At 41.1% G+C, this 26801-nt stretch overlaps 1 protein-coding gene across 1 annotated transcript in view; it reads right to left on the bottom strand.

The window, feature by feature from the left end:
• IQGAP2 (IQ motif containing GTPase activating protein 2) overlaps positions 1 to 26801 on the bottom strand; it is a 295550-nt gene that overhangs the window by 242993 nt on the left and 25756 nt on the right. Inside the window, exon 2 of the mRNA XM_047088141.1 lies at positions 2492 to 2591. Within this exon, the coding sequence (XP_046944097.1) occupies positions 2492 to 2591 (100 nt within the window). The remainder of the gene's footprint in view (positions 1 to 2491; positions 2592 to 26801) is intronic.

The raw sequence follows: 26801 nt of genomic DNA, 5'->3' as shown, positions 1-26801 counted from the left end.
TGAATTTTTTGGACAGAGACTCATTCACCCCTTCATTTATTTCTTGAGTTTAGGACCATCAGAATTCTGTGTACTATGCTTTCTGAAATCATAGCTCACATATTAATATGTATCTATTAACGACCACATTTTTACAGACTCCACTTCCAAAAATCAGGTTCCCTAAAAGTCACCAAAAATGTTCAGATGTTAGTAAGATTCATAAATACATATTACATCTAATCTCTTCTTGTAAAATAAACTAATAAAGTCACCTTAGAGGGAAAGTTGTATATTTCATAGTCTTTTCTTTCAATGAAACTATTCTTACGAAACTTTCTTCAAAAAACCTGGGCTAATTGTTACTCTGACTTCTCTAAAACAAAATTCAACTACAAAGGTTTGAAAACACTGTGACAAGCTGTCAAGCTGTATTGATACATTCGATACATTCAGGAGAAAGCTATGCTTATCACCATACACCTAACTGGCACTATTAAGTTTACAGAACACTTTTGCCTTTTATATTTTAGGTGATTTTTAGAGCAGGGGCAGGGGTGGGAATCATGAGGTAGGGCAGGTGGCACTAACATACTTTTTTTTTTTTTTAATTCACGCATTTTTTTAAAGTAGTATTTAAATCTAGCTGTACATTAGAAACTCCTAGATTTTTTTTTTTTATTTTGAGAGAGACAGAATGCAAGTGGGAGAAGGGCAGAGAGTGAGGGAGAGAGACAGAATCCCAAGAAGGCTCCACACCGTCAGTGAAGAGCCCACTGTGGGGCTTGAACTCATGAACCGCGAGATCATGACCTGAACTGATGTCGGACACTTAACCGACTGAGTCACCCCGACGCCCCTAATTTACACATTTTATTTTATGACACAACAAAAACTCATTACCGTGCTAACATGTTTATCATCCCATTACAGAGGAGACAAAACCGAAGTTCCCCCAGGTTAAACAATGTGGCCAAGGTCACCCAGCTCCTAAGTGGTAATGCTGGGACCAGGAAATCCAGTCGGCTGACCTCTCCCCAGTAGGACACTGCTTCTCATTTAGAAAATTAAGAGGCAAAAATTTAGAACTCAACATGTGTGTAAGGAGAAAGTTTCTCGTTACTCTTCCTAAACTTTTTCTTTGAAAGCATGTTTATTTGGAATATTTATGAGCCACTCTCCGTATCTAACTTTATTATCAACAACTTGACTAAAAGCCTGTTTTTAATAATCTTAGGCTGATATTGAGTCTTCAGTGACCTGCCACCTGTCAACTTCACATATTTTAGAATCTTTAAAAGTATTCTTCAGAGTTTAGAGCTACGAGACACTGTTAAATTATTAAACAACCCTGAGAAACCCCTTTCAAGTGATTCTGAGGCCAAATTAGTTCATGTGTCACCGAATTCTCTTCCACACAGCACTTGATAAAAAGCCTCATTCCTCCAGCTCTGTAGACAGCTATTTAACAGTGATTAGAGATCATTAACATCAACGACCATTACCCCAATGTTTATTTCTATATACTTAACAAAGCTAGAACATACCATCTGTCCAAGGAATGATACTGTTACTCAATCACAGCACAACGCACTAAATCAGAATCTAATTCACGGCATATGGGCATTGGAGTATTCACCCAGCACAGGACAAAGTTCTTGTGGTTCCTCCGATACAGAGGCCTTAAGGGCAAATTAGTTTATCTTCACTTTCTCCTCAGAGAACCCAATGTTTAAATGGAGATGGCAGTCATAAACCTACTCTCTAGCTTAGTGACCGATGGACTTCAGTTCAAAATGATACTGTCCTATACAGTATTTATAATTACTGGGGTTTGGGGTGACAAAAATATCTGAGGAAGCTCTGGGAAAAAGGAAGTTCAAGTACACTCATCATGATGAGCACTGGGTAATGTATAGAACTGTTCAATCACTATACTGCACACCTGAAACTAACTGTATGTTAACAAAACTGGAATTAAAATTAAAAACTTAAAAAAAAAGAAGTTGATGTAAGTCTTTGCTGTGCCCTCACTTCCAAATCAGTGAGATGAGGAATTTGAAATAATCTGCAATTGGCCCAGAGATTTCCTGGGAGAACGTAAGCAAGAAAAAGAAATAGTTGCCTCCCTCCTAGGGCCTTGACCCTGGCTGTGGCAGCAACTTTTTCTCAATTCCGCCCGACCATTTACAAAAAGACAGGTGGTTCTTCTCCACTTACACTGCTACCAATAAGACTGCAAATGAGTTGTTAACAGCATGTAGCCCAGGGGCACCTGGGTGGCTCAGTTGGTTGAGCGTCCGCCTTTGGCTCAGGTCATGATTTCATGGTTCCTGAGTTCAAGCCCTACATCGGACCCTCTGCTGTCGGCACAGAGCCCATGTCAGATCCTCTGTTTCCTTTCTCTCTGTACCCCCCCTCCAAAACAAGTAATAAAACATTTTTTAAAAAGTATAGTATCCCAAAGTTTATCCAGGAGAAGGTACACAGATAGACTGCATTGGGATCTTACCTTTTGGCTTCCTCTAGATGGCACAGATATTCATAAGCAATGTTCTGCCTCCTCCTCTCATCCATCTCCTCTGCAGAGAGCCTTTCATCATCCACAATAGCTAGAAATAGAGGAAAGCATCCCATTACTTTTAAGGGTAGTGTTCATCAAATAAACACTTGAGACAACAACCTGAAAATTCAACACAGAACACTAAGAGACAAGGATATTTAAACATCAGAAAAATAGAAAGATTTGCCTTTGGATTTTACAATATGTCAATGATAGCAAAAATTTAAAAATGCAATACTGAAGTACGGGTTAAAATAACTAAAAAGGATGAGAACAGCCATCATATATCATAGACTTGGTGCCAGAGAATTTTGATGGCCTCAAATCCATTAAAGCATGGTCCACTCCCAACAACTTTCCTTAACAAGCTTGTAGTATTGGTCCAGTGGCTCAGCTTAGACCTTCCTGGAAATTCTTAATTTTAACAAATAATCTATAAGGACCAGTGTTTACCCACTCCTAAAGGGAATTAAAGCTTCTCATCCAATGCAAACCCTAGGTTACAGATGCCAAAGTCTCTAAGATTCGTGCTTCACCTGTATCTTGGCCTTGATGAGGCTAACCTTCCTGGTCAAAAGGTATCCAGAAGAACAAAACAAAGGAGACATCAATTGAGCAGTTTTTAAGCCCCACACTCTTCATTCCAATACAAATATACTTTACAAACTTCCACAATTCAGCTTTACTTTTCTGCAGAGAATATGGCTTCCCCATTTCCTGAGTGTACTTCGCCTGCCCACAGTCTCAACAGTACTCAAGAGCCTCACGGGTCACATCTGCCAACTCTTGGCTGTTCATTTACATGACAAAGAACTTCAATTCTGATAGCTATAAAGTGAATTTGGTTTCTAATTTGTTACATTATTCATCTAATGAACACGTTGGGGGGGGCAGGGATGTATGGTTATATGGGGCAGGAATATGAATTTTTTTTTGTTCCCTAGCCACAGCTCCAATCAGCCAATTCATAAATGAGACCCCTGGTTCCAAGCAGAAGCGTTAAGGTGACCCATCCATCCCTCAGAAAGGCCAATTCCATGCCATACTGAGGAAGAGTCCAAAATATCATCTTAGCAGACAAGAGGAATTAAGATAAAATTTTGAACTCTTACTGGAGCAAGTACTATGCTAAATATTTTCCAGCCAAAAATAATACCTCAAAGAACTCAAAAGTGATTAAACTTGTATCAATATAAAATATGACAGAATACCATAAACATATAAATATATGCTCGATGCTTATTGAGCATTTACTTTGTTTCAAGTCCTTAGGCAATGTTTTCTATGAACTGCCTCATTTACAGATGTAAATGACACGATGAGGCAGGTAATGTGTCCCACTTTACAGCTGAGCAAATGGGCTGTGAAGTCATTTGCCCACGTGAAAAGTAGAAGCATTAGGGCTAGACATGTGTGGATGGGAGGATGGGGGCGGGGGGAAGAAATACGGAAGAACTTAGAGAAACGTGTCTGTTTATAGAGGAGGAAGAAAAGGAACCTGAAGAAGAAGGAGGGGAGATGTGGAAAGGCACCAGGACAGGCTTGGAGAGAACCACGCTAGGGCAAAAGAAGCAGGAGCCTCCACACATTCCATCACCTTCTTCCTGTCCTCCCTTTCTACCACTCCCCATGTCTCAGTGTGGTTTCATTGCTTGAAACAGACCAATGATACCAGTGAGGGTCAACAAAGATGTGTGTTCATCAAAATCATCTTCTTTTTCTTAATAAACTCAATCAGATCTAAACTTTAGAAGAGAACTTTCAAATTTAGGAAAAGTACCAAAGCTCTGGAACAACCCTCCCCTGCACCTCTACCCCAAGACTGCAGGCCTTCAACGTGTCTCCCCTAGACTCTTCTGACAGCCCTCCGACAGCCTCCCAGCCACCACCCCTCCCCCACTCATTGTCCTCACCACCACCAGAAGCACCTTTCAAACACAGTCCTGCTCATTTTGTTCTCCTTCTCCAAACCTTTGATGGATCCCCATGTGCTACAGAACAAAGGTCTAGAAGACCTTCCCACCTTCTCCAACATGAAACCTGAATTCCATCCACTCCTTCCAGGCAGTTCTGTGTGCCAGGACCACAACACCACATTTTAGGTTGGAGTGCTTCTGCTCTCCACCTTCCCTCTGCCCTGGAAAGCCATTCTCCCACCTCCGTGTCTTACATCTTCTCAAGCAAAATTCTGTAGATCTGCAAGTCAGGATCCATCTACCTTCCTCAGCACTTTGGTTCACCTTTTTATTACATCACTCATCACAGAAGCTCAGTCACGTCTCCCCCTATGAAATGGGAATTCTTTGCAGGAAAAGACTCTTAACTCATCTGCATGTCCCCATTACATTTATCATGGTTCCTTGCATGCAGAGAACAAACATTTCTGAAAAAATGCCTTTGCTAAGTGAGCTGACCCTCACCCCATAATGAATACACTTCTCAAATTATGATTTTCGTATCCCAAGTTTTCCTAGAAGGTACCTGGCATGCCCACATATTGTCACCTAATCTTCCACCTCCAGGGCTCCTAACACGTCATCCCCCAGACACCTTGTGATTTCCAATCTCTCATTTTAACTTCAGTCTAAAGTCATAAAAACTTCAGTTTTCCATTCCTGACAGAACATTTTCATCTCATGGTACCTTCAGATACATTAAAGCTTGAAAACAATATAAAACTCCTAGTATGAATCCGCATGATGATGCAACCTTCCCAACTTTTAAGTATGAGTGCAGGGGTCACATTCAAAAGGAGACACTCTTACTGCCACCTTCCTTTTTGGCTATGAGTTCCTTCCACCTCAACAAACCGACCCAGGAGGAAAGAGAAGCCTTAGCAGTACTTGGTCCCGAGGCCTCAACCCCCCAACTCCTTCCACAAGCCATGCAAGAATCCACCAGTCCAGGAGAGCTGCAGAGAGGCTCTTAAACTGTGACATCACCCCCATCCAAAGGGAAGACTTAATGTTTGAATTAACACACACACATATATGCCACAAAGCGTTAAACTGCAATCCCAAAGTATTGGCCCTAGCTGATAGAATTCTGCCTATCTTGATGGCTCAACTCCATCATCACTTCCTTCCCAAAGTCCCCTGTTTGTTCCCACTCAAAATGTGCTCTCTCCTGGCACCTCCTATCTCGTTTCATTTCATAGTCAACTCCTACAAGACACAGTTATGTTCTCACCATGCCCAGCTCACTACCCTGCACAGGCTACATGCTCCATAGAATATATGCTACACAATCTCTCATCAGGAATGATTAACACAAGGACTCTAAAATATCTATGTGGGTAGTTTTATTTGCCTAGTTACCCCGAATACAAGAAGGGTATGGTCACTGATGGAGCAAGTCCAGTAACATTTCACACACCTCACTTACCTAATGTTTAATTTATAGATTCTACGGATCAGGCATGAGCCAAACCACCAGGGACAGGGCAGTGAACAAAACAAAACATGTTTGCCCTCGTGGGGCTTCCTTTAACACATCCCTTCCTTCCCTTCTGATCTGGCCCACCGGGTCACACATCTGGCCACTGCCCTTTCAACCACATCCACTTCAGCCTCACCTTCTTTCCTTCGTGACGTATGGTCAAAGCACATGTTATGGTTATGAGCGTGAAAATGTCTTAATCACAGCAAAAGTAGATCCTTCTGGACCACAGAGGTTGCCTGCAACTATTTCTGCATTATTTAACATTTACCAAGTAGCAACTTCTGATAAGAACGACAGGCATGGATAATAACACTGCCATTTAAAGAGTCATCATGGAACTGATTAATTCACTTAAGCATGACTTTACCACCCATAAATCACTCTTCCATGTTATTCTGTGGTTCTCCTAATCACTCTGAGAAATAGGCACGGCCTCCTTCTAGGAAACAGCGGTCATGTAAGGGAAAGGGATGGCATGTAGTTACTTGCTGGGTCAATGGCTGAGCCAGGGCTGGAAACCAGTTCCCTGAACACAGCAGCCCGTGCCCTTGCCCAGTGCCGTGCTGCTGCTAGATCTGAGTGAGCCAGGACAGGACAGGTTCTGGTCACTGCCAAACCCAAGAGCAGCCCATTTAAGTGCCGTCAGAATTGCTTTCACGTTAAAACAGCTTGACTAACTGCCATTTCCTCTGAAGTTCATCTTCACTTGCTGCCTTGAACCCTAAGAGACACAAAGATATTGTGAAGAACTTCCAGAAATATTAGCAGCTCACAAAATTCCTCTTGTAACATTAGCAGATGCTGGCTCCAAGATGGCATTTTAAAGCACTAACATTCTACAGCAATCACATTATAGGGCTTATTCAGAGATCTAAGGAGCACAGTAAGTGTTGGTAGAGAAGGTGTTGAAGTAGAACTCTAAGTCATGGAAGGAAACTTGAGTTCATTTTCCAAAGAATACCCACAAAATCTAATGTAAAAATAGCCCAGAGACCTGCTTCATTAAGGAGTTTGCCTGGTCGCTTGTTAATTTCAGCTACCCTACTTGCTCCCTTCACACATAGACACAACAAAGCCACCATCTCCTTGGTATTAAAATCCATTCACTTGTTCAACAGATATTTGAGTGGCTGCTTTGTGTCAGCCTGTTGTACAGACTGGATATAAAGTGACAACTATGATACACAAAGTCCCTCAAAAAGCTTTTACTAGAGTTAAACAATTGTAAGTTTGACATAACTGCAGGATGCTTAGATAGGTGTGTGTCGGGCGTGGGGGGTGCCTTGCTGGCTCAGTGGGTTAAGCATCTGACTCTTGGTTTGGACCCAGGTCATGATCTCACAGTTCAGGAGATCAAGCCCCACATCAGGCTCCCTGCTGACAATGTGAAGCCTGCTTGGGATTGTCTCTCCCTCTCTCTCTGTCCCTCCCCTAGCCTCTCAAAAATAAATAAATAAACTTAAAAGAAAAGATAGGTAGGGATATACTCCCTCCAGTGGAGAGCGGGTCTGCAAGAAACACAAAAATCAGAGTGCCTGTGTGGCTTGGTTGGTTAAACGTCCGACTTCAGCTCAGGTTATGGTCTAGCAGTCCGTGAGTTTGAAGCCCGCATCAGGCTTTGTGCTGACAGCTCGGAGCCTGGATCCTGCTTTGGATTCTGTGTCTCCCACTCTCTCTGCTGCTCCCCCATTTATGCTGTCTCTCTATCCAAAAATAAATATTAAAAAAAATTTTTTTAAAAAGAATCACAAAAATCAGGATTGGGAATCTCTGTTTTATGAAATGGTATTATGTAAAACATGTCCCTTTAAGGAGAAACAGGTTAAAAATATGGTATGAAGCACCAATTCATAGAAACATGCTAGACTTTAGCATTTTATATACAATTATTCTGGGTGACTCAAAATTTCTGAAAGGAACCCTGAGAATCTTAAGTCCTGAATGTGTAATTCAACTCAAATGTCTATTGAACCACCTTTTAAGATTTGGGTCCAGTTTTTAGCTGGGAGAGTAGAGCCAAATGGTGATCTCCCCATTCTCAGAACTTAAAGAATGCTTCCAAGAGATGTATACCCCAAGTAAGGAACTAGAGATAAGAGAATTGATTCCAAGACCCTAAAATGGGCAGGGGACAGGGGTTGGGATACCAAGATGAGAACACCAAGTCCAAAGTTCCCAATAAAGTGAAACACTCAATAAACTTGACCCATGATATATTCTGGCTTCATACCGGGATGCTTCCTGAAGTATTTCACAGCTAGCTGATCTTAAGCTTTTAAGGATCACATGATCCAACTTCCCTAATCTTAATCTTCTTTTGAAAAACAGGCAAACCTGAGGTTGAAGCTATTAGTAACTTGAGGCATATTCTGAGGTCAAGAATCTTCAATAATGGTACAGAGCGCCATGCCACGTGTTAAAAACAGTGGAAGTTTTATCAAGTCACTAAAATTATGAGACACTGAGTGCAGGGGTTCGTAACTCATCCATCCCTACCAAGTGCCAGGTAAATAGTACATGCTCAATAAAAGCTGCTGAAGTGATGTGCTCAGCTTTGTGCTCGCGAGCAGAAAGGCTGTGTCCTTTCCAGGTTTAGTCCTACTAAGTCCAGTGCCCTGGTGGTAACACAGCCCAACTGTCCAGATCCTAAGGGAAGGTGAGCTCCAATGCCCGTCCTCCACACTTTTCCTAGAACTTCTCCCCTATCACACATTTCTAAGAACTCCCAAGTTATGTATCAACGTACAACTTCAGAGGATATTCATGTTAGACAAGGTTGTAAGGGACTGAGGTCTCTTCCTTTAATAAGGGACTGTGGTCATGTCCTTTAATAAGCCAAAACCCTAAATCTTCCAGCTAATCATTGGAAGAAGAATTTCCTATGTGAGGAAAGAGTAACCACTCGAAACAACACAGGTTACTTACACGAGTTAGTCTCTAACCAGACACTAATCTCATTTCTCCAGTGAGGTTATTAATGCTCAGGAGACTTAGGGAACTTCTCTGCCACAATTACTCAGGAAAAAGAAAAAAACAGTTCAGGCTTTGTGAAAATGGTTAATCCTTTTCTGCAAATATGCTTTAAATGTACACAGCTTTAAGCCCTGCATATGAAAGAGGGTTCTTTGATCTCACTTTGATACAAAAAGTTCCAAACGTGTTTCCCACAAAAATGTTATCATCCTTGAGCATTTAAAATGCCATTTGTTTCTATCAAACCTGAATCTCTAAACCCCGCACACCTTTTCAGAACAGAACCTCATTTCTAACTCTCACACAGAGAGTAAAATTAATTTCGGTCCACTGTACAAATCCAAAGAATGTCTCACTTTTTAAAAAAATACATATATAATCTACAAATTCAAAGCAGGACATAGAGATTGTTAAGGTCCACCCTGCAGATTGGGATGGGAGGGATCTATCTAGGACTTTGCTCCATTCAGGGGAAGAATTAAAGGCAAGGATTCCTAGACTGGGGATTTATTAATCAATTACTGTTACAAAAAAAATATTTGAGGGACAAAAACCACTTCTTTTGCTACCAAGTAGGCACGAGGAAAATTCCATTTGCTCATTGTCTGCTCCTACACACTTCAGCAACAGATCTCAGTAAGGAAGAAAGGGTTGTCAAGTTTCCAAGGCCAATTTAAAATTCTTAGCTCCAACAGTTAAAATTACAGAAGGAATTGTAAAACCTTTAGTTTGGATGAGATTCTACTATTTGAAAAGAAGAGAAAGGAATTCAACTCCTACTTGTCTATGAACTTTTCATGCTTAAGATGGTCAGTGCAAATGTTTCCTATTAGGTAGAACTAGTCCTAAAATTATTCTCCCTGTTCTCTATAGATAATGAACATTTAGGGAGGCAGGTATTTACCTTAACTTCAATGACCCCAATGCGAACAATGATATTTTATTATTGTTAAACAGATGTAGCAAGTTATATAATGACAGCTCCCTGGGCTTGCTCTCAGGGAGTACCAAGTCAATGCTAACACCTTGTCCTTATTCTCTCAAAAACTACCCCAAACAAACCAGAGTATCAGAGATTTCTACAAAGCTGTTTGAGCTTTAGAAGACAATAGGATACTGAGTCTTGGTCTATTTTTTCTTTTACTATTAGGAGAAAATAAATCACAAAGACTTCAAGGCTAAGTGCAGGAAAACAAAACAACCTCTTGGTTTTGAATAGGTGTTTTTCCTGCACATTCCATACGCATGCATTATTTCTTGCATTTCTCTAATCAGCATAAACTCTTTGTGATACATACATGAAAAGTAGTGGAGGGAAGGGACTAAGACTTAATAAGCACTTTCTACATGCCAGATATGTTACATATACTATCTCAGTCCCTGCTTCCCCCTTTGTGATAGGAATGTGGATGTGTACTTTTCTAGTGGGAAATAAACTCAGGGAGGTTAGGTAATTCAAAGATCATGAAGACAGGTAAACGGCAGAATTGGGATTCCAAACAACACTGATTCCAAAGTTTTCAACTACACTCTTCTTTCTTGAGTGGTCTTCCAACTCACTTGAGTTGAACCACTCTTGAGTGGTCTTTCAACTACACTCAAGCGTCACTGCCTCCCTGCATCCATTTGATGACTGGCCCAGCAGCCATTAGGCTTTTCTGAGGGTGTTTTTAATGGTATTACTGATATCTTACTAGTCAGCAAATAGATTTATGTGACTTTCTTTTCTTTCTACCGTAAGCCATATAAATTAGTGCTATTTTGAATGAGTAAAGAAAGTAAAATCAGAGGTTTATTTCTTAGAGATGCAGTAATGTCAAAGATAGTCCAATGAAGGGAAAAATATTAAGATACTATTCAGCATTGCCAAATTAGACTTATCAGAACGTAAGGGCAATAACAAGAGCAAAACAAAAACAAACACGTCAGTGACGCTGCTTATGTAACACACAAGCAAAGTCATATGATCAATAAATGCTGGGAACACACCGGAGAAAATCAAACATTTTTATCTCAGGCACCCTCCTTTATTCTACTCCTCTGTCCCCACAAAAGGCGAGTTTCTGACTACACTGACAAAGACACCTGATGGAAAGGTGTGGGTGAGTGGAAAGGGAAGTGGCTGTGGGGTAAAATATGCCTGTAATACTGTCACATTCAGTCATGGATCAGTTAACTAGACACTCAGTTTCACCATCTGTAGAATGGGAATAATGCTACCTGCCCCATGAAGCTACTTTACGAATACTTTTAAAAAATCACATATACTTTGAATTATTTTATAGTTAGGGGTGCCTGGATGGCTCAGTTGGTTAAGCACAGGACTTCAGGTCGGGTCATGATCTCACAGTTCACGAATACGAGCCCCGTGTGGGGCTCTGTGCTGACAGCTTGGAGCCTGAAGCTTGCTTCACATTCTGTGTCTCCCTCTGTCTCCGCCCCTCCCCTGCTCACACTCCATCTCTCTCTCTCTCTCAAAAATAAACATTAAGAAAATATTTTACAGTTAAACTATAATATAACCAATTATTAAATAAGTTATAAAATATAAAGTTTATGGATATGCATAATAAAGACAACAGATAATCATCTAGTTTTTCAAGGATAATTGATTATACTCAATTTTCCCCTCACTCTGCCTTTAGTGCATATCTCCGATATAACTTGCAAACTGAATGTATCTGAAGTTACATAAATTGAAAAAAAGCAAAATTTGAATTCTTCTCATGTATACACACACTGGATGTATATATATATTCAGTATATATGTATACACATATATATTCAGTATATATATATGTACATAAATACATATGTATATATGTGTACATATATATAGTGGGTATATATTTGTAATTTAAATAATATAAGGTTATGTTATTATATGAACTATAATTAAGGGGGGGGGAGGGAAAATGCCTACAAGGAAATACCAAATGTTAAAGCACTTGTTCTTAAAAGGAGTGAGCTGGGGTTTTTTCATCAACTTTTTTGATTCATAGACATTTTCCAGATACTCCATACCACTGATGTGTACCGTTTTAGTAATGGAAGATTAAATGTGTTTTAATGTTCAGTTGCAGAAAAATAAGAAAATGAGGAACAAGCCTTAATGCCAATTCTAACGGGAAGCATGCCTTCCATGCACTAATTGCTCCATTGCTCCATAACTTTTAGAGAAGGATCCGCTGACACTGAAAATGGGCAACAAATATTAATAGGCTTAACGAGGAAAAAAGATCACACAAGTTCAAAGATGGCAGACAGGAAGACGACTAATGCCAGGATCTTCTGTCTGAAGGCTCCACCTGCCTGAACGATTGGGTGTGACAAGCTATCTGAGGCAACAGACAGTGTAAGCCCAGAGTGAAATGGAATGAATGGAAGGGGACCTAATCTGAAGAATGAAAAGGCGGCTCCAACATGCCTGTGTGACATGAAACCTCCTGAGTCTGAATTAGAGACAAGACAGAAAAAGGCAGTGATGCTTTCCAAGGGCAGAATTTGGCAACAGAAGGAACAGGATGAAGAAAAGCATGGTACGGGGGAAGAAAAAGGAAGCCAAGGAGTAGCCAACTCCTTTTGCGACTTCAGATGGTGGAGGTGGAAATGGCTCAGCATCAGTAAGTCACGCTAATATGCCAATTCACATAAAGGCAAATTTGTACAATTAAAGAGAAAAAAAAAAGTGGAAGCATCCCACTGTTCTAGCAATATACTAAGGAGCCCACTTTCAATCTGAACGTATATTTACAAGACAAGTTTAATATAACAGACTCAATTAGAAGGCTATGATGTAGAACAGAAGGGCACTATTAATGCAAGCATATGCTGTTTGTTAGTGAGTGTGAATTAACACATGATTCAGGACAGTCAATTTTCTAACTATGCCAAAAACTCAGCTCTCAAATGGATCATACCGTGCAAACGGAGATATTCTGACAATACAGTCACGGATCGAGAATACATTTCAACCTGATTTTTGGGCTAACACAATTTAGGCTAGTTATCGTGACCAAGAAGTTTCTCTGTTTATAAGAAGGACATGAAAATCACCACTAGTCCACACATTTCAGGTCTGCATGAAATCAGACCCATGAGAAATCATGTGACACCACCCACGGGGCCAATATCAGGCAGCAGGACTTGAACCAATTAAATCAGGCTCTTCTGTCTCATAGCAGTCCTGTACATTTATAAAGTGTTACCATGAAAATTATCTCATACCATTCTAAGAGTCCCATCAGAGAGATGGACAAGTAAAAATTACTTCCACTTGACTAAGACTAAAATGGTTTAAGTGCTTTGCTCCAGGTCTCAGAGCTAGATTACAGAGCTGGTTTGTTCTTATAAACCAACACTTGGCTTATGTTTAGTTTTTAGCAAACTTCTGGAGGTACCCTATTATAGGAGAGAAAAAGTATTTTTATTCTTTTATGTCAACAGTACAGGGAGCAGTAGGAGGAAACAGAATGGCTGAGGTGGGAAGGGAGTGGAGTTGGCAAGAGTGGGTAGGCCAACGTCAACTCTGCAGGCTGAAGAGAATGTATACAAACCATGATTTTGTAAACTTCTTGAGAAGTGTATAAAATACCCTGGGAACGGCTCTCTTGTGGGAAAGAATTTACCCCACTTGGGCAACAAAGCTGAAAATATTTTGGTTTTGGCTTGTTGCGTGCTTTTTGTTCGAACACGCAGTACGAGGTCCCCAGTTTAGAAAAGTGGATGTTCTTGTAAGCGCAATGAACGACACTGAGATTTTCACATATTATGCTCCCTTAGTCCAAAACTCAAAAGCTTTATACAACAGTCAGGACAGCAAGCGCATGAAACAGAATTCATGCTCTTCTGCTTCAGACTTAAATTAATAACTGGTCTCCCTCTGGCATTTCTTTCTTGGCTGGGGAACGGACCATGGTACCGTACGTAAATTGCACCACATGTCCACCGCACATGAGAGGGGACAGCCAAAGTGTGTGTCAGCCACCAAGCTCCTGAGAGGATCTGAATACAATTTCAGAGTTAAGTCATCGTTTCTACTTCAGACACGAGAGCCCTGTTAGCATTTGTGCAGCACAAGTGTCCGTGATTATGAAGCCAAGTGAAGCTGGAAACTTACTATTGGTCCACTAGGTGCAAAATGCTGACAGAAAATTATGAAGACGCAGAGTGCTAAAATGCCTTCCAAATGCCTTGTAATTAAAACCAATAAATACAACAACAGAATGTGTTTCTTTTGGTATGTGGCAGTCTCTTACCAATGGCTAAATACTTACAGCGCAAGTCAAGGGTACAGAGAAGGGATGGAATAGGGTGGAAGAAAGGATTCAGTGCCCCTAATAGCTTAAAATCTAACAGAACACGTATTTAATGTGGGAGAAAAGTTAGAAAGCTCCTTTGGAAAAAGGACAAATTAATTATAAGACAAAGAACAGAAAAGCCAAGGGGAAGAGAAAAGATTATTCAATAATGGGATTATTCAGGGCCACTGTTCTCCATGACATGTGTTTGAAGTCAGGTTGTAAGAGGGGGAGAGAGGGCTGGGTGGGGAAACACAGCTAGAGAGGTAAATCAAGAACAGGTAAACTGCATGTGCACTTCAAGATGCAGTCTTATGCATTACCTTTGGCCCCACTCCTTAGCCCTCAGAGTTTCCAATCAGCCCCTCGCCACCCTTCCAAGCGTCTCTGAATTTAAGAGGAACAGGGAGGCTCCCCAGGACTCTTGACAGCTGCTTCTAACCAGTGTAGGTGAAATGAGTACAAGTGTCTGATGACAGCGAGGAGATCACATGATAGCTCACAATCAAAGCACAGGGCAGACTTCCATTCCGTTGATAAAAGCTCTCTCAACAAAGCTAACCCGGCACATCTAATAACACACATAATTGCAACAGAATCATATATAGTTCACTGGGCATCAGTTGTTAAAGCAGTGACATAAATCAATGTAATTACTATTAAATACTCAAGCCAAGCTCCTTAGTTTGCCAGTTCACCAGTATTCGTTCAAGAACGATTTGCTTTCCTTTGGAACGTGTTCAGCGTTGCATCCCAGGAGGCGGGGATGGAGATTAAGGAGCAAGTCCTAGATCTGCTCTTCAAAATCCATGCTTCCCACGCCCTCTCCTAGTCCACCGTCCACTGCCAACTTGATGCCTCCACTAGTCAGAGAGCCTCGAGCAGCACATTCAATGGTTTTCTGCCCTCTGAGGTGGATTCCTCTGCAATGGTCCCAGGCAGCTCCAGACCCTCTCCCATGCCAGCCTTCCTTTCCTGTTGAGATCACACTGGAAAGAATAAGAGTCTAGAAGCAGGACAAAGAGAAGAGGTCCAGAAAGAAAACGAAGACGTCTGTGAATTGCAGCATGTAGAAGCTCTCCTACGGGATTAAGTTAGCAGAGGAACCAAGAGGGAGCCAGTAGAAGCAGCTGGGGAGGCTTTGGCTCCTTCACATCCACCCTTCAGTGCCCCCCGCCCCCCAGGACTCCCAGGGCAGTTTCTCGTGGCTCTAATATTATTGCATTTAACCTACCGTGATTCTATGACACTGGTATTATTTACAGTTTACAGATGTGCCAACAGAGACTTGGGACAGCTGAATCATTTGCTCAAGATCACGGCTGACATGAGAGGAACACAGTCTAGCGGCGGTCGGTCTTAACCAGCACAGTGCCTTCAGGAGATGCAAACTTGCCTTTCTAAGCCCTCTCTTGACCTCCATATACTCCTGTGTATTAATGCCTTTTATCATAAAAAATATATATATCCCTAAATGCAGAAGAGACTAAACACATGGAAAGAACTGGGGTGAAGAGAAGAATGCAGGGGCAGGGCTCCAAGGCCAATAAGCACAAGTTATCTAATTTCAGTGACACTCTTTTAGAAATCATCCACTGTGCATTCCACTCCCCCATTTGTGGTTCAGTATTTGAATAGGAGTCCCCACCTCCAAATTTAGTATAGTTGGCATTGAAAGCAGACGTGTCTTGTATACCCTGCTGGTTGCCTGGGTCTGCACCCCGCTGGCACCGGGTTTCACAGCGCAGAAGTCTCAGGCGCTGACCCAGCTCAGCTCACACTAGGCTGCACATGTGCAGGCAAATCTAGGCAGAGAAGCAGCCGGAAGGCGTGGTTCCCGGGGAACATCTCATTGGAGGCAGCGGATCTACTCATCCCATCAGCCCGCCAGCGTCTGCCCCTGCCCTGCATCAGTACCCTCCTGGTGATCCACAGGGCTCACCGGAACTGCACATGGAATGGGAGGACGGTCTTAGTGCACGGCTACCTGCAACATCCACTCACACTGTGGGTCCAAGAGGAACCAGAACTTCTCATCCCATCTGTTTTTCCACATCTTTTTTCAGAGCTGAGCTGGTTCTTCTGTTCTTCATTCAAGTTATTAAAACTCAAGTTATTAAAACTCATTCAAGTTATTAAAAACTCTTGGAAGGTAGATGTACTCCAATTTGGTAGATACAACTGAGCGAGCTCATTCTCTACACACTCCAGCACACGAACCAAAAAGCTCTTTGGTTCTAAGTTCTTGGCGTGAGCATACCTGTTATGAATTGCCTTTATCCTTAAAAGTAGAGTACGGTGGGAGTTCTGGTGGTGGGGGCAGGAAATACAGAATTAAGGTTTGGGTACAAGTTTTGATGGTAAACATTTTAATTAGTATCTCATTAACCAAAACATTTCCCCAAACTTCTCTAGTTAAAATATCTTTTCTAAATTTTTTACTGTTTGTTTATTTTCGAGAGACAAAGAGAGAGGGGGTGGGGAGGGACAGAGAGAGACAGGGAGACACAGAATCTGAAGCAGGCTCCAGGCTTTGAGCTGTCAGTACAGAGCCTGATGCAGTGCTTGAACCCACGAACCATGAGATCATGACCTGAGTTGAAGTCAGACGCTTAACTGAATGAGGCACCCAGGTGCCCCTCAAGTCAAATTATCTTGCTCATCCCTCTCTCTCCTTGAAAAGGCTAAAGCTACAACTTAACCAACACTGATTATTAGACTGGTGTTTGTTAAATAAATACCCCCAATGTTTTTATACGTGAAAAAGGTTACTTTTTAAAAAATGTTTATTTTTCAGAGACAGAGAGAGACAGAACGTGAGCGGGGGGAGGGGCAAGAGAGAGGGAGACACAGACTCTGAAGCAGGCTCCAGGCTCCGAGCTGTCAGCACAGAGCCACATGCAGGGCTCGAACTCACCAGCTGGGAGACCATGACCTGAGCGGAAGCTGGTCGCTCAACCGACTGAGCCACCCAGGCGCCCCTACATAAAAAAAAGCTTATCTAAAAAAAGAAATAGGATGTGGAAAATTTAGAACCCATGCACACTGCTGGTAGAAATGCAAAATGGTACAGTCCCTGTAGAAAATGGTGTTTCCTGAAAAAATTAAACACAGAATTACCAGGTGATCCAATAATGCCACTTCTGGGTATACAACCCAAACAAGTGAAAGCATGGAGTTGAACAGGTACTGGCATACCCACGTTCAAGGAAGCATTACTCAAAATAGCTGAAAGGTGGAAGTGACCCAAGTGTCCACCAACAGAGAAATGGTTAAACAAAATATGATCTATACATACAATGGAATACAAGTTGGCCTTCCAAAGGAAGGAAATTCTGACACCTGTTACAACATGGATAATCACTGAGGACATTATGCTAAGTGAAATGAGCCGTTCCAGAGAAAGATAAATACCACACAATCTCCCATGAAGCACTTAGGATATTCAAAAGCATAAACAACAAGTAGAAGGGTGGTTGCCAGAGGCTGCTGGGAGGGGGGAATGAGGAGTTGGTATTTAATGGGTACAGAGTGCCAGCTTGGGAAGACGCAATATTCTAGAGATGGATGGTGAATATACTTAATACCACAGAACTGTATGCTTAAAACGGTTAATATGAGAATTATGTGTATTTTACCACGATTTAAAAAATGTTTACACAGCACTTTGTATAATGCCAGGCGTGGTTCTAACATCTTCGCAGATACTAACTCATTTAATCTTCACTATAAAGCTGTGAGGTATGTTCTATTATTATTGTCACCTGAAGCATGATCCTTGCCCACAGTCCAGAGGGGGCAAGTGGCAGAGCCGAAAAACACAGGCTAGCATCCCAGCCCCAGTGCCCCACCCTTGACCACTCTGCTACTTGTCAGAAAGGCAGACAGCTGGGCCTGGGGGGGGGGGCTTGCCAACCAATTCCCATAGGAACAGTAACAGATCCGATGGCTTATGCACCACTGGGGGAGTCCTATAGACACCTGCCGGCTCCAGCCTCACAGGGATGAATTTAGGAATATCCAGAGGGCTCCCGACATAGAGATGGATCTCGAATCAAATGTGGCCTTTTTCACCAATTCTGCAGAACCAAAGAGTTTCAAATGAGAAATGGCATCTCTCTGGTCTAATTTCCTTTCAAAACAACAACTACTGCTTAACTATACCGGAGAAGATAGGTTTGGTCTTATACTTACACGTGTCCTTGTACTGCCAACAAGCACATAGGAATCCATGGTTGAAAAGAACCCAACCCCTGCAGGACACAGGATGAAGGTGCAAGGTGTGAGAGGAACCACAGTGAGCACCTCTCTGGGTTTTCCTCACCTGCTAAATGGGAATGCTTTTACATCTACCTTCTCTTTAACAGTATTAATGATTTGAGATTAGCTTAAGGTATGAAAAATATTTTTCAAAAAGTTAAATGATGTTCTCATAATGCCATCCACCTGGAGGCTGTTAAAAAAAAATAAAGATCTAAATAAAATACTCAAATAGGTGAAGAATGATCACAGCCAGGCCTTTGTTTCTGGCGTTCTCATCGGTTTCTCACACCTTGTTACTCATCCATCAAAAAGGTAACAAGGCATTCAATATAGGGTATCTCACCTCTGCTCAGAGAAAATGCCTTTCTCTTTTTGTCAGCATCCTGCTTACCTCCCCCAAGGTCTCAATGGGACAGGGGTAAAGCGGACCAGACAGCCCTTGGCAAACCTAGCAGCAAAAGTGAACCTTTCTGGCCTACGGCTGCATTTTCCGTGCCTCTTTTCTTGTAGGCTATTTTATGTTGTGTGTATTTCTTAAGAACAAAGACATCCTACCGCATGAGCTCAGCACAATTATCCAAATCAGGAAATTTAATATTGATACAATGCTATTAGCTAACCCACAGTCAAGTCTCACCACTTATCCCAGTAATGAACGTTCTTTATGGCTTTCTGTCCCACGCCATTTCATTGCCATGTCTAACCTCTTTTAATCTTGAATTGTCAGCCTTTATCTTTGTTGATCTTATGTTTTTGAGGATTACAGACCATTTTATAGTATGTCTACCAGCTTAGACTTGTCTGATGTTTCCTTAGGATTTGATTCAGAATATGTAGTTTTTGCACTTACCACACAAAACTCAAGTTGTGTGATTTCACAGACTCAAATCAGGAGGCAGGGGATGTTGGTTTATTTCCACATGGATGATGTTAACTTTAATCACTTGGTTAAGGAGAGGTATACCAGATTTCTCCACTATGCTTATACTTCCCCCCCCCCCAACAAGTAAGTTATTTGTGGGGAGATACCTTGAGACTATATAAATAACCTTTTCTTTATAAAAGTTTCATCCACCACTATCAGCATCTATTAAAGATTTCCTAACTCCATTATTCCTTCTACCATTGGAAGGCTGTCTACTGAAAGGAAGAGCCTACCTTTTCCCATTTTTATCAGTTTGTGGATTTTGTACTCAATGCCCTACCTGTTTTTGAAAAAGTGACAGAAAGAAAAATGCACCAAAGTAAGTTTCGTATGAAAAAAAGAAGTGTTAAGGATTAAAGTTTTATACAAGTATCTCATAAAACTACTCTACAGTTTGCCCAATAGATGTGCTAAAACTGCAGCAATTAAGTCTACAGCTGAACGCCTGCTCTATGACAAACCCTGGGTGTATCTGAGACATGAAATGCCATGTCCCGTAACATCTGCCATTTGTTAATTTACCAGGCTTCGTGCCAGTGGCCTGACATGTAATTACTGATCTTCTCCACAACCCTGCTAGACAGAGAACCCTAATTTACAGAGAAGAACATGGCTCAGACAGCTAAGGACTTGCCCAAAGCCCCAGTGCCAGGCAGGCCAGTTTAAGGTTCTAGAACCCATGCTCTTCCATATACAGCTCTGACCCTTTGTATATATACAAGGGGATAATGTTGAACTTTAAAGTTTGTGCATCTACCATAACCTTTGTTTCCACCTGTTTTATGTGTCATAGCTATTATACTGAAATGAGGTTCTATAAAGAGGATTTAAAACTCTCAAAATGATTAACTTGAATGTGTTTTCTCATTATTAACTGTGGCATTCCCAAAGTACAGCCTGTTCCAGAGAAAATCTTCAACCAGGACATGGTTTATTTAAGCTCTCAATGAATCTCCTCAGATTGAGGCAGAAAGAATTTTGTCTTTATTCCTGTATCATACTGTTAGATGAATGTGAACTTTGGAGGAAAAAAAAAAAAGAAGAAGGAGGTGGGAGTGGGGGCCTCTGGCTGAGTAGTGACTCAGGTAAGTGAGACAGGTTTACACACACTCAATGTTTAATCTCTTCATCCCAAGTGAAGGAGGCATGAGTGGCCAGATGTGCTCTCAGACCTGGCCTGTGGCTCTAAAAATGAAGTCAGTGTACTCTGAGTGAAAAAGGACTCACCTTCCTTCCCCTCCCCATTCCATACACCCAGCATGCACAGTCTTCTTATGCATTATTAGAGCTATCCCGTGGGATAAGTCAACCCATAGGCCTGTATTAGGATCAAGAGTTTAACTGTTATAACCTAATTTTACTGCAATACCGTTTTCATTAAAGGAAATGAGATCAGGCAATTGGAAGTTAAGAAAGAGTTCTTATAATAAATCATACCATAAGTTTTTATTTTCATTGGAAGGGTGGGAAGAAGAGAATTACAACATCCCCTAAAGAAAATTTGAGAGGTAGAGGAGATATATTATCAACAAGGGTCTTATAGCCCAATCCCTTTTTATAGCTCCCTTAACCTTCCCCACTGGTTTTAGACAACTTTGTGTTAATGTCTGAGATGGAGGGCTCTGAGCCCATGGATAAGAATTTCACTACCTCATCTGTGAGTGACCCAGCTTTGGGTCCCAGTTTTTTTGGCCAGTTCCTCTCTTTTTTTTTTTTCCCATGGCCATTCTCTAGCCAGGGGCAGAGTTTTTCAACTCCCCATACTGTGGGTAGAACAGCTCTTTCTGATTTCTAGAGTCAACGGCAGGGAGCGCTGGGTGCCATTTCCCTACTCCTCCCGAGGCCTGAACTTCACTCTCCATGTGCCATCCTTCTCCCATTCCTACTCCACATTCAGGCTTTGAATGCCCTCTTTATTTATGGTAGACGGGGATTTCTCATGCATAACTTCTTAAAGCAAAATTCCTTTGATTTTGATATCTATTATATGTCTGATGCAAGAGGGATGCTTGTCATGCAAGAGGTCCACCAAGTTAACTGGAAGGTAGGGAAGTAAGAAACATTAACAACACTTTGCAAACTCCAAACAGAGGCACAGGAGGTAGTGACTGAATGACAAAGGTACCTGGCTCATTAACATCAGACTCAATAGAAACCACCCCAAACGTGGGGCTGAATCCTAAGTACTAGCTTTGTAAAAACAAACAGAAACAAACAAACCAACAACTCCCTCCACCCCCCCCCCCCCCCCCCCCCGCCAACCCCCCCAGCATGCTCCCTTTCCCACCAGGCTCCTAATCTCTTCTTTCTCCTTCGGTTCCTTTTCTCCATGCCAGGATTTGGATACAACCTCTTCAAAAGTAGGAACTACAAGGAGTTAATTTCCGTATCTTTCCAAGAAGAAACTCACTAAAGTTTGATGGACAAGGTCTATGAAGGAATGTGATTACGCAAAGGACAGAAGGATCAATGGAATCCAGACTGAAGATGATGATGATGATCAGAGATAAACAAAAAACTCAACATGCTAGCCACTACTTAGCATTTATATAGTGGTACTAGACATTCTCCTAAACCCATTCATAATTACTTTAATCCTCCCCAAAACTGTAAGGTAGGTACTATTAGTTTCACTTATCAAATAAGGAAACCAAGGCACAGAGCCCTGTGACACTCAGTAGGTATTTGTGAAGCCTGGATGGCACCAGTGCAGCATGGCTCAATGGCCCAGCTTTTTTTTTTTTTTTTTGTAATAATTATTTTTGAGAGAGAGAGGAAGAGAGTGAGCGGGGGAGGGGCAGAGGGAGAGGGAGACACAGAATCTGAAGCAGGCTCCAGGTTCTGAAATATCAGAGCCTGATGCAGGGCTCGAACCCACAGACCAGGAGATCATGACCTCAGCCAAAGTGAGATGCTTAACTGATGAGCCACCCAGGGGCCCCTCAATGGCCCAGCTCTTAACCATTAAGTTATGTTGCCTCAAAGAGCAGTCTGGTTATAAGGTAATAATGGGCAGTGAGAGGAAGAGACTCAGGTAACATGATAAAATTCTGGTATTTCTAAGTCAAGAGATCACACATAGAAATAAAATATGTTACCTTCCAAAATAACTGGCCAAGAAGCTCTATGTTCATTCCAACTTGGATGCATTACTGAGCACATGTTTAGATGCTCCTTTTGGAATGCCCTTCAACTTAATTATGCATTTCTTTTAAATGTCCTGAAACTTGGTCCTTAAAGATAGGATCAGATGTTTGCCAACAACCACTAGTCAACTTGAGCCAAGCCTAGAAAATTAAGTGGCAAATTGAACATTTTATTACTTTAGATTTTTTCCCCTTCCTGATAAAATAATCCTGATGGCAATTCCCAAAGAAAGTAACAAACAACTCTGAACTACAGAGGTTGAATTGAAGTACATCACTAATTTAAAAGTGCAGGAGATAGTTTGTTGTTTAGCATCCTAACAATGTTCACATGCAACAGGTGGCCAACTTCCCTCAGGTTTCTCTTCAATTTCAAGATGATAGTAAGAATCTCTAAGTCACTACAGGCAAATAGTAAAACAGTGAGTTTAAGAATCAGGCTTTGACACAAAATAGACTAGATTCTAACCCCAGTTCTGTTATTCACTGATATCTAAGCCTCAACTTTTTCATTTGGGATATTGTCTAGCTATTCAGGGTACAGGCAGGAAAGAAATGGTACTCAAACAGGGTAAAGAAAAGAGTTTAATGAAAGCACGATTTACAAAACTATGAAAAAGGTAAGGAAACCTAGCAAGGATTTGAGGTCCCCAGGAGCTAGCCACAGTGGAGCGATATCCCTAGGTCTGAAGGGACAAGAGGACAAAATGGTTGCATCAAGAACGTAATTGCAGCAACAGCAGAAGAGGGCCATCTAACAGGAGTTGTGTCTTTCGGCAGAGGAACTCAGCACCACCTCTAACCAACAGCCTGGGGAAGGTGGAAGCGAGGAAAACATACATGGTGACTTATCTCCCAAACGCCAGAGGGCAAGGGAGCCTATAGACTATCCATAATGGCCTGCCTGCTAGGGAACAGAGTATGATGGATTGGAAGCAGCAAATTACCCAGCTCCATGTTCTAAGCCAATCCTCTCACAACCCCTTAGTTTATGTCTCTGTCTGTCCTGCTCAATGGTAAATGCCATAAGGACAGGAGACATCTGCCAAGCGAGGACACAGCTGACTCACTGGCACAGGTTAAGTCCCTCTTACCAGCTCTCGTTATGATATTACTTTAAATAATATCATTGTTTGAAAAATAAAATGTGATTGGATTGTGTGCAAGACAAGAAATAAGTAGAGGGCTTACACACCTTTAAAATACAGATCCAAATCTACATTTGTGCTTATGCCCTGTTCTATTAGTTTGAGAACTATTCGATGCTAAAAAAAAAAAAAAAAAAAAAAAAAAAAAAGGAGCAAAAACAACAAAAAACAAACAAAAAATATCAACGACAAACCCAACCCCAGAATACTGTCTTAGAAATAAACCCGTTTAAATCTTATTAAAGCTGTAAATCTTTTCTAATGCTACTGAATTTCCCCAATTTGATTATATGAATATAGTTAATTTCATTTAAGAGAGAATGCAAGATTACATGATTCCACTCAACATGAGTATGTCTGTCTACTCTTAACTTCTACTAAAGGCATTATGGAAAGGTCACTTGGAATCACCATGCATTTCAGGAACTGTGCTGCCAGTAAGCAGACTTTCTGGTGAAGAGGAGAGAATGCAAAACTAATCAACAAAGAGATTTTCTTAAATCTGTCTGGCAATGACAATGTACTGCAGACCAGTTCTTTCTTGTGCAATACCACACCTACTGCATCTCTACCTATCATAAAACACAAGGAAGGCAAGATAGAACAGCAGGCCCAGGAAGCAACCAATTCCCTCTCCTGACTTACATGTTTACCAAGTCAACTTCACTACATTTTGAAGGTTAAAATCTCACATGGCAAATCATAACAATACAGGAGTACTAAAATCACTATCAAATTTTTTAATTTCACACAGTATTATTCACACAGTTTTCATTTTCTAATGTATACATAATATGCAAAGAGAAGACAACATTTCCTATGAACCAAGAGCCAGGACTTAGACAAACTGGTCCAGACACAATCCATATCAAAAGGAGACACTCAAGAGTAAAGTCTAAGTGCTTGTGCCCAATTAAAGTTTCTTTATTCTGAAATGTCCTTTTTAGATTTTAACAAAACTCCACCGCAGCTTATTAAATGGGGGAATCAGAGAGGCAGGCACCACAAAGGCAGACCATAACATTTCTACAATAATAGATAGTTTTCTAGAACAGGCCCCAAAGGATTGAAAAGTATGGGTTGTGAACACTGAGGTACCTGGGAACATCAAAACCCCAAGAAATAGGTTCCGTTTCCCAGCTATCCCCTAGGACTTTCTAAATTTGCAGAGTTAACTAACTGTGCCAACAAAGGGTAGGAAAAAGGAAAACCAGGAATTCAACTGTGCAAATTCAGGCAAGTCACTATCAATCTCCAATAAGGACAACTTGGATCATGAACAGCTCACAACCATGAGGTGATACTGGGAAAAAAAGTTTGACATGGGGCCAAGACACTCTGAGACTAGCAAAACAAAGTAGGACAGGGTGGGAGAGCGCAGCTTTGTGTGGGGGGAAGAAAGCACTGACACTGTGACTGAGACCTGCTCATGAACCAGTATGACTATGACAGGGGACAGTGGTAATTGGCTGGATTTAATGGACTCAGCATGTAACGCTAGGTTAGAAACTAGAATAACTCAACATCAAACATAAAAAGTATGCCTGTCACCCCAAAATTTATGCCACTATTTTTAGGTTCATGATATGAACAGGTAAGTAATAAAACACTTAAATTCAACATTGTGCTCAGAAGAATGCTCTTCTTCTGCAGACTTCTAATAAAAAAAATCCCTCGCATGTTCGGGGCGCCTGGGTGGCTCAGTCGGTTAAACGTGCGACGTCGGCTCAGGTCATGATCTTCATGGGTTCAAGCTCCACGTTGGGCTCCGTGCTGACAGCTCAGAGCCTGGAGCCTGCTTCGGATTCTGTGTCTCCCTCTCTCTCTCTGCACCGCTCCCCCACTCACAATTTGTCTCTCTCTCAAAAGTAAATATACATCAAAAATTTTTTTAAAAAATCCATTGCATGTTGAATCGAAAGACATAGTATGGTTCGTTAGTTTTTGGCACTAAACAGAAGTCGATCCACATAATTGGTTTTATACAAACTACTGACTATAAAATTTCAATAGCATAGAACTATAGAGAGTAACAAGTGAGTTGTCTCTCCTTCATACCTAAGACCCACCCACATCATATTCTTGTCTTCATTAGAAACCCCCATAACAGTTTGGTATGATTCCTTTAAGACTGTTTCCTAAAATTTTCACATATATGTATAGACTACAGTAAAATATTAACGAATCATTGGATACATGTTTTTCTGTAAATACTATTTCCACTTAATAGATGGATATATTTCCATGTCACTCCATATAGAGCTACATCATTCTTTTCAAAGACTGCAAGATATTGCCAATACACAGATTTCATAAATTATTTAAACCACTCCTTAAACGCCAAACTCTTAGGTTGGCTTCAATTTTTCTATTCACTTCAATTATTTTCATTGTTTTTGAAAACTGAAGTTTAGCTGATATACAAGGGTACATTTGAAATTAATGTCAAATGTACCACACAGTGATTTGACAACTCTATACATTACACTGTGCTCACTACAAGTGTTAGCTGCCATATGTCACCATATAATGCTATTACAATACTACTATGTACCCTGTGCTGTACCTTTCATCCCTGTGACTTACTCATTCCAGAATTAGAAGTCTGTACCTCCCACTTCCCTTCACCCATTTTGCCCATCCCCTTCCTGGCTAGCGATCACCAGTTTGTTCTCTGTATTTATGAATTGGTTTCTGCCTTTTTTTCTTTAGATTCTACATATAAGTGAAATCACTTGATATTTGTCTCTCAAAGACTTCTTTGACTTAGTGTAATAGTGTCTAGTTCTTTCCATCCATGTTGTTACATATGATCTTATTCTTTTTCATGGCTAACAATATATGTATATATGTACACATATATGTATAATGTGTGTATATACTATTTCTTTGTCCATTCATCTATCACTGGACATGGGATGCTTCCATATCTTGGCTATTGTAAATAGCAACAAACATAGGGGTGCATATGTATTTTCCAACTAGTGTTTTCATTTTCTTTGGGTATACTCAAATTACTGAGTTGTATGGTATTTCTACTTTTAATTTTTTGAGGAACCTCCA

The sequence above is a fragment of the Lynx rufus genome, unplaced genomic scaffold (assembly GCF_022079265.1).
Source record: "Lynx rufus isolate CCGP_SWC_20201006 ecotype Redwood Valley unplaced genomic scaffold, mLynRuf1.p SCAF_1, whole genome shotgun sequence".
NCBI lineage: Eukaryota > Metazoa > Chordata > Mammalia > Carnivora > Felidae > Lynx > Lynx rufus.
The sequence above is the reverse complement of the archived record's forward strand: the minus strand, read 5'-3'. Positions and strand labels throughout refer to the sequence as shown.